The sequence below is a fragment of the Mauremys mutica genome, unplaced genomic scaffold (assembly GCF_020497125.1).
Source record: "Mauremys mutica isolate MM-2020 ecotype Southern unplaced genomic scaffold, ASM2049712v1 000077F_np12_subseq_10558478:10632872_obj, whole genome shotgun sequence".
NCBI classification, from domain to species: Eukaryota; Metazoa; Chordata; order Testudines; family Geoemydidae; genus Mauremys; species Mauremys mutica.
Genome location: NW_025422829.1, coordinates 32695 through 45998, shown reverse-complemented (window position 1 = coordinate 45998; position 13304 = coordinate 32695). Strand labels below are relative to the sequence as shown.

The 13304-nt window shown below is 40.8% G+C and overlaps 1 protein-coding gene across 2 annotated transcripts; it reads left to right on the top strand.

Moving 5' to 3' along the window:
• The first annotated feature begins 63 nt into the window (after positions 1-63).
• Positions 64-12818, top strand: LOC123356946 (U3 small nucleolar RNA-associated protein 15 homolog). 2 transcript variants are annotated; one of them, XM_045000208.1, is made up of 14 exons: positions 64-226; positions 737-789; positions 1028-1220; positions 2007-2099; positions 2182-2366; positions 3364-3542; positions 4766-4891; positions 5803-5938; positions 7092-7176; positions 9121-9270; positions 9635-9736; positions 9933-10060; positions 10944-11002; positions 12108-12818. In XM_045000208.1, exons 3-14 carry the CDS (start codon positions 1131-1133, stop codon positions 12329-12331), a joined length of 1557 nt encoding a protein of 518 aa, XP_044856143.1. In that variant the 5' UTR covers positions 64-226; positions 737-789; positions 1028-1130; the 3' UTR covers positions 12332-12818. The 2 variants fall into 2 exon arrangements, with proteins under 2 accessions (XP_044856143.1, XP_044856142.1); XM_045000207.1 differs by lacking the exon at positions 737-789.
• Positions 12819-13304: the final 486 nt, after the last annotated feature.

Sequence of the window (13304 nt, the reverse complement as noted above, 5' to 3'; positions counted from 1 at the left end):
TTTCTCATTGGGCCTCTCAAGAGGTCACGCGGGTCAGAGACGTGGGTGTGAGAGGTGACGCGAGGCGCAGCAGTGATGACGCAGTTCTTCCGCGACAGGACCGACCTGATGCTCGATGGCAGCTGCCGTGGGACGCAACGTGACTTCTGCCTGCTGAGGCGGAACCGGGCTCCTTCGTCCGGCGCTGCCCCAGTGACATCCAGTCGGGACGGGAGCCTGCTGCGAGGTGGGGATCGCGATGGCAGAGACCCCCCCCCCTCCGCGCCCCGCATGGCCTGGGAGGGAGCCGCGCCGCGCCGCTCGGCCCGGAGAGCAGCCGGGCCCCGGTCTCTCCCGCCCGCCTCCTGAGGCTGGTGAGCTGCCGGCTCCTTCTGCTCCGCTCGACCCTGTAACTCCGCTGCTGGGTAACGAGCCCCTGTGCCTAGATACCCCCGCCCCGTGCAGAGCGCGGCGCCAGCCCGCGTGAGCCGGGCCGGACCCGCGTTGGGCTGCCCCGTCCCGTGTCCTTCAGGCGGGGCCTGCTGCTGAGCAACGGGGCTGCCCCTGTCTCAGGCACCGGCAGCTCCGCAACTATTGGCCAAGCTGGAGCCCTGCTGTGCTGACTGGGGAGGGGCTGTCACGGTGGCGGGGAGGGGGTAGCCGGGGTGGTGTGGAAAGGGGAGTTATCACAGTGGCTGCGTTGTGCAGGCGCTGACTAGTGAGTCCGTAGTCTTGGTCTGAAATGTCTCTTGAGCAGGGCGCTGTGTTACTGACCTGTGTCTGTTGTGATGAGCGTGGATGGAAGCTAAGGTGAGCTCACGTGTGATCTGATCCAGCTTCAACACTCTAGATGTAAGGCTGCTATATGAATCTACTGCATGCCCTGGCCTTATGTTCCACACTGTCCCCTTCATCCTTGGCCCTTGCCCCCAAAACTTAAAATCAGGAAGCTGGATAAGATATTTCAGCACATGCATAATGGAATTTCATTTGTTTTTTTTTTTATGGTTCAAATTTAAAATTTATTGTAAACTCTTGTTTTTTTCAGCTCCACTTGCATTTAAAAAAAGAAATACCACACTTTTGCTTTACCGAGAGCATAACAGCAGGGGCTGCACTTACTGCTTTTGGGAACCTAATTATACGAAAAAATGGCTAGTTATAAACCTGTAGTGGTTCAGTCATTTCCCAAGCTTGGTGAGAAAATCACACAAGATACTTTGTATTGGAAGAATTACAAGGTAAGAATGCATAGTTAATATATGGGAATATAACTTAAGCGTTTGTGTAGTAGTTTTTGCTTAAAGATTTTTGTCTTGCTTTTATGCAACAGTATAAATGGCCAAAACTTAAAAACAAAAATGACTTTCCTATCCATTGTTGTAACTGGACTCTCTCTTTGTGCACTTTATAGCAAAATAGCTTCAGTAGAGGTGACAGCTTGCCTATGTTTGTTTTTAAAATCAAGTTTGCATCTTACTCGTGTAATGAGTTTGTCAACATTTCAAGACCCCAGACTGACTTGAATCACAAATTTCTTCCTCTAATATATGCAGATCACTCTAATAAATATGGTCACCTTCATTTATCTTACTGGCAATCATTACAATAAGTTTGTTGTAGTAAGTCTCTTTTTTAAAAATGAAAATGTATACCAGACAATTTAGGTATAATGTACATATGGGTATTTGAAAAGTACATATTTTATACAATATGAGCATGTTTTGCATTTTGGAAAATTCCCTAGTAATGAAACAACCTTACACTTTAAACATAAAATTAGAAAAAAAAATTCTTAAAGCAAAAAAGAGGAAGTAAAATTTTGGGAGGGGCAAAAACTTTTTTTTTTTTTTAAATACAGCCATGATTTTTTCTGTTCTAATTCTTTAAAAGGATTTTGTAATTCAGTTTAGAAACTAGACAATGGTAGAATATCCATGTCAAGCTTTCATGTCTTTGTAAGACTACTGCTAATAAAAATCTTTGGTAAAGATTAAATTTCTTTAATCTCATTTCAATTCATTTAGACTCCTGTTCAGATAAAGGAATTTGGTGCAGTGAATAAAATTGACTTCTCTCCAATTCCTCCACATAATTATGCAGTCACAGCCTCTTCAAGGGTAAGTTTTCATAATTAGCCCTATTTTGTTTTTCAATTAGTGTTGTATGAGAATGTACTAATTTAAAATTTATTTTTATTAGATCCATATTTATGGTCGGTACTCTCAGGAGCCAATCAAAACATTCTCTCGCTTCAAAGATGCTGCTTATTGTGCTACATATAGAGATGATGGCAAGCTGCTTGTTGCTGGAAGTGAAGAAGGTGTCGTTCGGCTCTTTGATATCCATGGAAGAGCAGCACTGAGACAATATGATGGTCACACTAAGTAAGAAAGACAACATGGTTTTATTCATTGTGTATAAAAGCTTTCTCGTGTACATTTTATGATTGAAATACCACGGAATACTTTGTGAAGGTGAAGACATTAACAGGGTTCAGAACTAGATAAGTTTGTTACCCTAAATTTTACACGCCAATTAAAATTAGCATGCATTAGCATTTCTAATTTAACGAAAGGGAAACAAGGTTGTGGCCTGCCCTAAAGGAATTGCTAGGGTGTTATGGACGCAAGCAGAATTTCTTCGAAAACAAAATAATTATTTATTTAAAAGAAATAAGTGGTAACAATGTTTTTAATAAAGCAAGAAAGAATACCCGGTATATAGAGCACAATAGAATAAAACACAATAGAATTACATTTTAAAGAATCGTATAATTAAAGCGGCGCACCAAAATAAAAGACACAGATTATATGGAATATTCCTGTATCACATCTAGAATTATTATGTAAGTACATTTAAATGATGGTACAATCTGATATTACCATTCTGTGGGTGGCGGCCAACCAGTCACAGAATGGGATGGGGTAGATGTCACTCAAACACAGGCATCCGGCTTTATTGATAACCACACTCAGGCACTCCTTAACAAGAAATATTAACATCAGACTAACACTCATACCAAAATCCCTTACAACTTTTATATAGAATTACTAGGCTCCTACCCTATTTGAATCTTCTCTTTATATACAAAAGAATATGTAATTGCCCTTGATGGAGGGGTGGAGTGGTATTAATGCATATTCTAAGAAAAAAGTCAGCATAGCCCATATTTTGTGATCTGTATTTTTAATATAAACTTTGAACCGTTGAAGGCATATCTGACTTGCAAGCTGCGGCACTATACCTTACAGTAGCAGATATTTTGTTAGCCAGTTTATTATAGCACTTCAGATTAAGTGGACATATTTTCCTATAATAACTGTGTATTCAAAGTTTGAAGTACTTGTAGTAATCTTGGACATCGTTCATTTTGGTTTCTAGAGCAGTACACGTAGTGGACTTTCTGTCTGATAAATACCGTATAGTCTCTGGTGCTGACGATTATACTTCGAAGTTGTGGGATATTCCAAGTGCAACAGAAATTGTGTCATACAGCGAGCATATGGATTACGTGAGATGTGGCTGTACAAGTAAACTGAACACAGATCTTTTTGTAACAGGTTTGTTCTGTAAAATACTTGTCTGTCTTGAATTGGTCTCATATAAGAAACTCAGAAAAGCAGTTTCTTCTTGACCTGGGTTCTACATCTAAATGGCACTAATTTCCCCTCCCCTGCACTGGGAGTCTCCTGCCTTTCATGTGTTCTCTCTCTCCTTGATTTTTTCTGTTTAAAATATTGATTATCTTAGCATTTATCTTTACAGGATGACTCTTGTTATTACAGTACGACAGTGGGCTTGCCTCTTATGCCAGTTCTTTGGGTTTTTTTGTGTGTTACATGTTTCATAGTGATTAGAACATTACACTAGTCCTTTAAGGTTAATGATTCTGCTAAAATACTAGACTATTTCTTGACTTTTTAAGAATAAGTAAGCAAGCATTCCACTTTCCTAATACAGGGTTGCCCGGGGGGGGCAAGTGGGGCAATTTGCCCTGGGCCCTACAGGGGACCCGACGAGAATATAGTATTGCAACTTTTTTTTTATGGAAGGGGCCTCTGGAAATTGCTTTGCCCCAGGCCCCCTGAATCCTCTGGGCAGCAATTAGCAAAAACCTAATACATCAATGCAATTGAAAATTTTTGCTAAGACTTTAGGAAAAGATGGCACCAGTGAACATGGCTTGTGTGGTCTAAAAGTTGAAGTTTCAAAACTGGAACAAATGCAGCTTAAGTAGCTATTAGAACCAACTGCTACTGAGTTTCCTGATATTTTCATCATAATCTAGATTAAATACCATGCACTCCTATAGCACAATATAACTGATGGATAACTCTTACACAGAACACTACTAACGTAAAGTTATGGTTATCAGACCACTGGTTGGACTATAGTTATGCTTCATTACACTTGAAAACTGATATTCCAAGTTTTTACATGGTATAAAACGTGTTTTAGCTCTAGTGGTTCTAGTGATTCTTGCTGCTATAGTCATATGAATTCAAGGGTGGGTAGGAAGAAAACTGATCTGAATGACAGGGTTTGTAAGGTCCAGTGTCTTGGTAGTAGGACTAAAGGTGAGATCCTTATAACATCTGAAAGAGGGAAATTCACTTATGTAAGATACTGGCTATTTAAACTGAAGCAAAATGCTTTTCTGTTGGTCAGCAGTTCCTATGGACTTGTGTTTGAGATTGAACATTTAATCTTAGATGAGTGTGTGGGGTTTTTTGGTACTTGAAATGTTATGGGTTCTTAAATTGTTCACTGGGGTATTTTTCAGGTTCATACGATCACACTGTGAAAGTATTTGATGTACGGACAGAAAAAAGTGTTATGACTGTAGAGCATGGACAGCCTGTGGAGAGTGTTCTTCTCTTCCCTTCTGGGGGTCTTCTAGTGTCTGCAGGTATTTGAACAAAATGAAATTTCTTTCCTTTCTTCGCCCCCTTAACTTGCAGCCACAGAGTAGGTATCACATTTGTCATTGCTGAGACTGAAACACCAAGGCTGCACACTTCTACTGCCTTATGAATTAATAATGCATTGAACTCTCGATTGTCATGCAGCCATGAGTGGCCTGGTTCCAGCTGTCTTAGAGATCCTACTATAGTAGTGAATTTGCAGTCTGTCCTAAGAGCTAAACTCAAGGAGTAGGCAGCAGGGCATTCTCAGAAGAGGGTCTTCATCTTTGTAATCTGCTCCCACTTGCTGTTAATCAAAACTTAAAATAAGAAACCTTAGGACTGGAAACTGACTCTCATTGGCGTAGTGCCATAGTGTGCAAGGGTGGAAGAATGGGATAAATTGTTTCATGGGACAAAGATTATTCTTGAAAGATGTCAATTTTTCACTCTTGATCTGTAGAGCTAAGAATCTTTATTTTCTTCAGGGTCCGTTTTTCCCCCCCCCCCCCCCCCCCCGATTTGCTTGAACACAAACAGAAGATCCCCAACTCCATGCTGAGCCTCCATAATGTTCTTATAGAGGGAAGTTATACATTTTCTCCTTTTTTAACATCTCTAACAGACCATGATTGACGCCCACAGCTGCTATAACCTGAGTGATACAATATTTTTCTCCCAGTTGCTTCTAGAGGAAGTTCATGTCTCCTATAGAATATAAACTCAAATTGTTTGTTTGACAGGTACTTATGCCATAATCATAAGTGGACAAGGGTGGAGGCAGTAAACTTAGTGTTAAAAGGAAACCATGACTTTCCGCTAGTGTGTTCTTTTGTGCTCTTAACTTGAAAATTTATGCAAAGAAACTTAAACATGTATATGTCAAAACTGCTTTGCATGTGTTTCCTATTTACAGGAGGCCGGTATGTTAAAGTCTGGGACATTCTAAAAGGAGGGCAATTACTAGTGTCGCTGAAAAATCACCATAAAACTGTAACCTGTTTATGCCTCAGTAGCTCTGGGCAAAGGCTGCTCTCAGGCTCATTGGACAGGTTAGTATCTTTCACTTGATCTAACTTTTTAGGGGTTTTGTTATTTTTAAATTTGGGAAAAACACATTGTAATCATGACTGCTATAGATCAAGGCAGGAGACTAACACCAGACTAAAAGTAATAAAAGCAATATTTTTCATATTACAGTTACTGGTGCAAGTAACTTTGAAACACATTCTGGGGCCTTGTTCTACCTTTAATTGTGCACTCGTAATTCCCATTGACTGACTTAAGTGGCAAATGCATAAATCATTCAAAGGGCCAAACTGTGACTTTTCACCAAATTGCTATTCTGTTTCCTGAAACTCCAAACTTAAGTCCCCCCCCCATGCCAGTTGGTCCCATTTTAATATGAAAAGAGAGCTGCACTTACTTACTTACTTACTAGTGCCTCTGATTTCAGTCTAGGTCAGAGTCCTCTCTTGCTAATAATCCTCACTTGCACCTTACATCAAAAATGGCAACCTCCACCCCACTCTTTATTCATATTAGCAGTTGTTCCCTACCCCCAAAAGTGGCTGCCCTGGTCCTTGATCCCTGGATTGAGTCACAGCTCAGCATAAGAGCTCCAAGGGAAACTGTCTCCTCTACTTTCTTCTGAGTATTTCCTTCTAACTCACTAGCAAGAGGGGCCCAAACCCACAGAGGGACGTACCTAGTGCAAGAAGAGATTAAAAAGATAAAAGGTTCAAATGATTGAGCCATTGTTTCTGGCTTTTCCTTTGGTGCCTAGGGAAGGCAGTAGTACCCTGACACTCGGTTCATGTTTGGAAGGTTATTTGAAAGTTAGAAATTGAAATATTATTTTAAATGAAAGCTTAGTTTCTGCAGAATCTGCATATCCTAGACCAACCACGTAAATATATTGTGGAGGCCAGGTCTGGACCATGAGCCAGATGTTTGAACCACTACCTGATGGCCTGATGGTACAGCAAGTGTAAGAATTTGAGAGTATGAAATCTTTCTGCAGGCTAGATATCTGAAGAGACCAATAAAAGTAGAATCTGTTGTACAATGAAAAAACTTTTATGTAAAATTTGTTGAACTCTCTCTAGACGAGTCTGTGACATTTGTAAGAGGTGAAATTCCTGTAAAATATCTAGACTGAGACATGGAAATGTGAAGTTGTAAATAAGTTGCTTTTCTATGCAGGCATGTGAAGGTTTACAGTACAGCCTCCTACAAAGTAGTCCACAGCTTTGATTATGCTGCGTCAATTCTGAGTCTTGCATTGGCCGTAAGTATAATATAAAAAATAATTTTTAGGCTCTTTGGGAACTGGTGTATTAAAAAAAAAAAGTAAGTGGTCTACATAATTCATGTTAGCTTTTGTTGCAATCTCTAAATGTCAGAGGGATGGGGTGTGTATGTGGGGTGTGTGTGGGGGGTGTGTGTGTGTCACTAAGTGAATTCTACACATACAAATATTACCTGGAGACTTTGAGTATTATACATTAGGCTGTCATAACAATCCATTGGCTTAACATGCTGTCCCGCAGCTGAGTCTGGCACTGGTCTTAGCAGTGTACTCTGAGCTGGGAGTGTCTTGAGCAGTGCGCTCCCCCAAGGAGTGAGTGATTGGGAAGGGAATGTTGCTGTGGTCTGACCTTCACTTTGTAAAGAAGGCTGTACTTTTTCTTGTTGGGGAGCCTTCTGCAGCTCCAGCTGGAAGTGGACCAGTTGTTGAAGCTAGTCAGTGGTTGTGGGAGGACCTGCCCCAGGAGCCTTTTAGAGCCAATCTGGTCTGGGAAGACATGGATAGAATCAAACAGTTCACCTGCCGAAACCTTCCTCACTCTACAAACAGGCTTCCCCTGTGATGAAGGGTTAAGGATAGAGACATTAGAAACTAGTTTCCATAGGAGGAGCTGTGGACAAACAACCTCCTGGCAGGGAATGCAGGGGCTGGCTTTGCTTTTCTCTGGCTGCCTGACAGCTCACTCCTACTGCAGGCAGAGCTAGCTGTGGCTGCTCTCCTGTCAGAACTTCTGCAGAGGAGGAAGGGAATGAACTGCTTGGCAAGCCATCCCTTTACCTTCCCTGCCTGAGAGTCAAGGGAAGAGCCAAATTCTCTGCTTGGTGGGGCTGAGAAGGCTGGTCAGACACAGCTCCCTTCTCCCCCCAGTGGTAGTTCAGAGGGCCACCCTCATAGTTGGTAGAGAGTCTGGCATCAATTGACTACCTCTTCTCCCTTCCCAAACCCCCCCCCCCCCTTCTCTGGCTCTTCTGGAGGTCTCCTTGTCTTGGCCCCTCACAGCCATCTCTTGGGGACCAGGGGGGAAGGGAGGTATTGAGTCCTAGGGGGGTCTGTGGTATTTAGATAAATATGAGCCCAAAGAGTCAAAGATGCTAACATGACCCTGTCACTGTACAACATTAACAGTTTTAAACAAAGGTCAAGGTTCAGAGTATAGAGACCTCAGCCTGTTTTTAGTACCATGGCAAACATAAGAACTACCATACTGGGTTAGACCAATGGACTGTCAAGTCCAGTATCCTGTCTTCCATCTGTGGTCAGCACCAGAGCTTCCGGGTGAGTGTACAGAACAGGGCAAGTTTGGAGAGATCCACCTCATTTTCCCTTCCTGGCTTTTGGCAATCAGAGATTTAGATTTGCCCTGAGCATGAGGTTACATTCCTGACTATCTTGGCTAATAGCAAGTGATGGACCTGTCTCCATGAACTAATTTAGTTTTTTTTTTAATCCACTTACCGTATACTTTTGAGCCTTCACAACATTCACTGGCAATGAGTTACGCAAGTTAACTGTATTGTGTGAAGAAGGGCTTCCTGTTTGTATTAAACCTGCTTCCTCTTGTTTGTATTGAACCTGCTGCCACCTGTCATCAGGTGATCCCTGGTTTTTGTATTGTGGGAAAGAGAATTTTTTTTTCCACACCAGTAATGATTTTGTAGACCTCTATCATATTCCCCCACAATCATCTCTTTATTAAGACGACCATCCCTAATCTTTAGTCTCTCCTCTGGGAGTTGTTCCATGCCCTTGTGTCCAAAAATTTTGTTTAGATCAGCAGGCCTTAGTATTTTGGGGTTTTTATCAGACCTGTTTCATACAAAATAGATTAACAATGTTTATATAACCAGAGAACTCTGCCTGCTATGGAAAGCTTCATCACAGCAAAAACACTTTGTTACTAACTCAATTTCGTGTTCATTTTAGCCTGAAGATGAAACTATAGTTGTAGGTATGACCAATGGGGTACTAAATGTGAGAAACAGAAAACACGAAGAAAGCAAAGAACGTTTTCCAAAGAAGAAACGGCCAGGATACAGAACCTTTGTAAAAGGAAGAAACTACATGCCGAAGCAGGTATGGGGGAGAGGAAGGTGTGTGTGTGGTAGCTGCATTCTGTATAACTCTTCAAAATAAAAATTGCGCTTTAAAAAAAAAAAAAAATCTATACACCTAATATTAGTATGAAGGGTTTTAAAGGGAATGATCTAATTAGCTGTGCTGACAACTGTATTTTTAACATGACTTTCCAAATACAACATTCCTTCTCCCTCCCCCCCCTTGAAAACTTTCCCAGAACTCTGATAAGAACAAAAGACACCTGGACAGCAAATTGCACTGTCTGGAAAAGCAATATAAAGAAATTGAGAAGTAGTGTTAGTGCTGAAAAAATACATATTAAACATGTTTGCTCAGTCCTGAACTGTCCTTTCAATTCTAGGAGGATTTCTTTGTCAGTAAACCTGTGAGAAGTCACTTAAAAAAGTATGACAAACTACTAAAAAGCTTCCAGGTCACCAAGGCTCTTGATGTAGTACTTGAGGTAAGGCCATTACTGCTTTGTGCATCAATACTCAGTGCCTTCATTTGACATTTATATTTACATATTATGAAATAATATAACTTTTAGACAAGGCTAGAAGGGGAAGAAATCTCTCTTGTGTACATAGACCTGCTTATGCAAGTTTCATTTCATGTTGAAGATGAGCACTGGTACTAAACTCTTTACGTACACTTAGGCCCGTAACAGGACGCCTGAAATTACAGTTGCAGTCATGCAGGAGCTAAATCGCAGAGGAACACTTCAAAATGCACTTGCAGGACGAGATGAAACACAACTTAGCGTCCTCCTGGCTTTCTTGATAAGGTATCACTCACCTAAATTACCTCTGACAAGGCTATTTCATCAGGCAGATATTTCTTGTTGCCAGCTTTTGCCACACTTACCTGCAGACACCTCTTTCGAGTGAAACCTTGGCCCGACTGATGTCAACAGGAATTTTGCCACTGACCTCAGTGGAGGCACAAGTTTAGAATTTACCCCTACCATTGTTCACAATTACTTTGTGTTCTTAATGGACTTGTGCTTGTATGGTAACTACACTGCCTTTTGTTTATAAAATGTATGTTGATCAAGTTTGCTGCTCTCTTTTTAGAGGAAGTATGAGACCCACCAAAAAGAGGATGAGGTTTCTTTAAACTTGCCTTATTGCCCCTTTGCCTGCTACCCTCCCACTCCACCTTAATGAGCCCTGTTGTCTGAAGCTTGTGTTTTATCTTCCTTTATTTAAAAAGAATATTGCCACCTTTCCAAGCCCCAGTGCTTTCCTCATTGAGGGGTTGCTACGTGTGACTTCCTGATTATCCCATCCCTTGGACTGCTTTTACCCCTTCATGTGAATGAAAAGTTGTCTAGTTAAACTTTTGTGTGGTAAATTGTATATACGTATAGGAAAACTGTTTGTTTATTCATACTGGTGGAATGGGAGTAAATGGCTAGTATCTTAGGTATAAAATTATCTCATAGAGCTGGAAGGAACCTTGGAAAGTCATCGAGTCCAGTCTCCTGCCTTCACTAGCAGAGCCAAATACTGTCCCTGACAGTGTTTTTTGTTGTTGTATTTTTATTGCCCCAGATCTGTAAATGGCTCCCTTAAGGATTGAACTCTCAACCATGGGTTTAGCAGGCCAATGCTCAAACCACTGAGCTATCCCTCTCCCCAATTTTAAGAATTGCTCTGTCTCTGCAGGTATGTGGTTGAGCCAAGATTTGCCCCTATGCTGATAAAAGTTGCAGAAATGATTATTGGTAAGTAGCGACAAAGAGTCCTGTGGCACCTTATAAACTAACAGATGTATTGGAGCATAAGCTTTCGTGGGCAAATACCCACTTCGTCAAATGAATGTTCTGTAAGTAATGTACCAAAAGGAAACTACTAGTATTCCAAGCTAAGCTTATGCTGTTCCAAAGAGTAAAGTTCTACATTTTTGCCTAACCACCCAGGGTGGAATTTAAAACTGATATACCGTATTTTCCGGCATATAAGATGACTTTTTATACTAAAATACAACCCCCAAAAATCGGTGGTCGTCTTGTACGCCGGGTATAAACATACTGTAGCTTCGGCTACATACAGAACGTCCCTGTGCTGATTTAAAAGGCTCTGGGCTCCCCGCCGCAGCGGGCAGCCCAGAGCCCTCTGACTCCCCGCCGCGGCTGGGATTTAAAAGGCTCTGGGCTCCCCGCCGCAGCGGGCAGCCCAGAGCCCTCTGACTCCCTGTAAGTACCGGTAAGTCAAAACCATTTTAATTAAAATTATTTAAATCAAATCTGATGTTATTAAATGGTGTTGCCTCGGAAGGGGGGGGTAGTCTTATACGGCGAGTATAGGCCAAAACCTATGTTTTAACTGGAAAATTAGGGGGTCGTCTTATACGCCCAGTCACCTTATACGCTGGAAAATACGGTAATAAAAAAGCCAGTGGTCAAAATAAAATCAGAAAATTCCAGGCTTTATTTTTTCTTGCCAGATGATTGATCAGACTGTACACTTCACTTTGATTAATGCTCACTGTACAGAAGAGCACCTGTCCCAGGCGCTGAATGCCCTCGGCGCTATTTTTATGCAGTTGTGTGGTATGACTAGCTTCCCCAACTTCTCCCAGTGCATAATACCACAAGTAGTAAACATTTAAACAAAAGTTAAGCCCCCCTCAGGCTTACTAGCATGAAAGTTACTGTAAGACTATATCAATAACTTTTCAGAAAGCTATTAAAATATTCTCCATCTTACCACAAAGCAAGACTTATCAGAAATAACTATTTAAAAAATATAATACATGCTTATAAAATATAAACCAAGTGAAATGGATATCTGCACATAGACTAACTTAAGTAACATTCCTTTCTCCAGATATTTATCTCCCTGTGGTTGGACAATCGGCAGTAATTGATAAACAATTCTTAAGACTCCAAGAGATCATAGAAAAAGAAATTGATTACCAGGCGGAACTACTTGAAGTTTTGGGAATGATGGATACACTGTTTGCTACCATGACGAAGAAAAAGGCCACTTCTCTAGAGGAGAACAAAACTAATGGTATTTTGAGGGTTCTGGAACAAGCTACAAGTAACTAACTGTCTAATTCCATACATCATATTTGTGGAAAATTCATTGGATTTGAAATCTACGAAGCTTTCCCCAGATAGTATTTTGAAAGCTGCTACAGAAAAAAAAATTATTTTGCTTCAGGAAATGGAAACAACTCCTGCAGGATGTGTTTTGAAGAGACTGGATTAATGATGACAGAAAGAACGGACCCTTTCAAGACAAACTTTCCATGTAATTTTTTGACCACAAAGATTTTAAAGTTTTATTCCAAAGCTATTTAACTACTAAAATACATCTTGCGGATCAGTACAAAGAGAGACTTTGTTCCTCCAAATACGTTTATGAACTTCATTTTATATTGCTCCTCTTTTCTCCTCCATTGTTCTCCCCTCTCCCCCCCCCCCCCAAATAATAATTGTTTGTTTAACTTTAATATACATCAATTCTTACAGAATTGGTATATCTCAAATCTCCGGTACTTGGCCACAGGAATAAAACCAAGTATGACTTTGACATAGCTTGACTGCATTGTGGCATTTTTTCATTCTCTTTTCATTACCCAGTTCAAATCTTTGGTATCTTAGTAAAAAGCAATTCTCTCTCTTTCTCTCTCTGTCAGAAAATAGTGGACAATAGTGAAGCATTTTTTAGGGATACAGGAAGATTCTGAGCTCAATATCTTTACTCAAATCCTTGCAATGTATTCACTTTTGAAAAGTGAATGCTAACTCATAACCTATTTTGCCTAGAATTGAGTTTTCTTATTTGGATTGAGTTTTTCCCTTAGAGCAACTTAGTTTTAAAAAAATAAATAAATCTAACTAAATTACTCATCAGTGAGGAAATCCTCCGTTACAGTTCCAGCATCATATTAACTTTTGCTCCTTCCTCTCCCACTCTCCCCATATCAGCTGAATCCCTTCACTTGCATTGTGCAATGCACTTAAATCTGCCTTATTGCATATATGAATTGTTTGTTATAGTAAAACAGTGGAGGTA

Excerpts from the sequence above, each read along its gene's own strand:
- LOC123356946 (XM_045000207.1), top strand. The coding sequence starts at position 1,131 with ATGGCTAGTTATAAACCTGTAGTGGTTCAGTCATTTCCCAAGCTTGGT. Across the intron at positions 1,221-2,006 it reads TGTATTGGAAGAATTACAAG|ACTCCTGTTCAGATAAAGGA; the intron begins GTAAGAATGCAT and ends CAATTCATTTAG. Across the intron at positions 4,892-5,802 it reads GGGTCTTCTAGTGTCTGCAG|GAGGCCGGTATGTTAAAGTC; the intron begins GTATTTGAACAA and ends TCCTATTTACAG.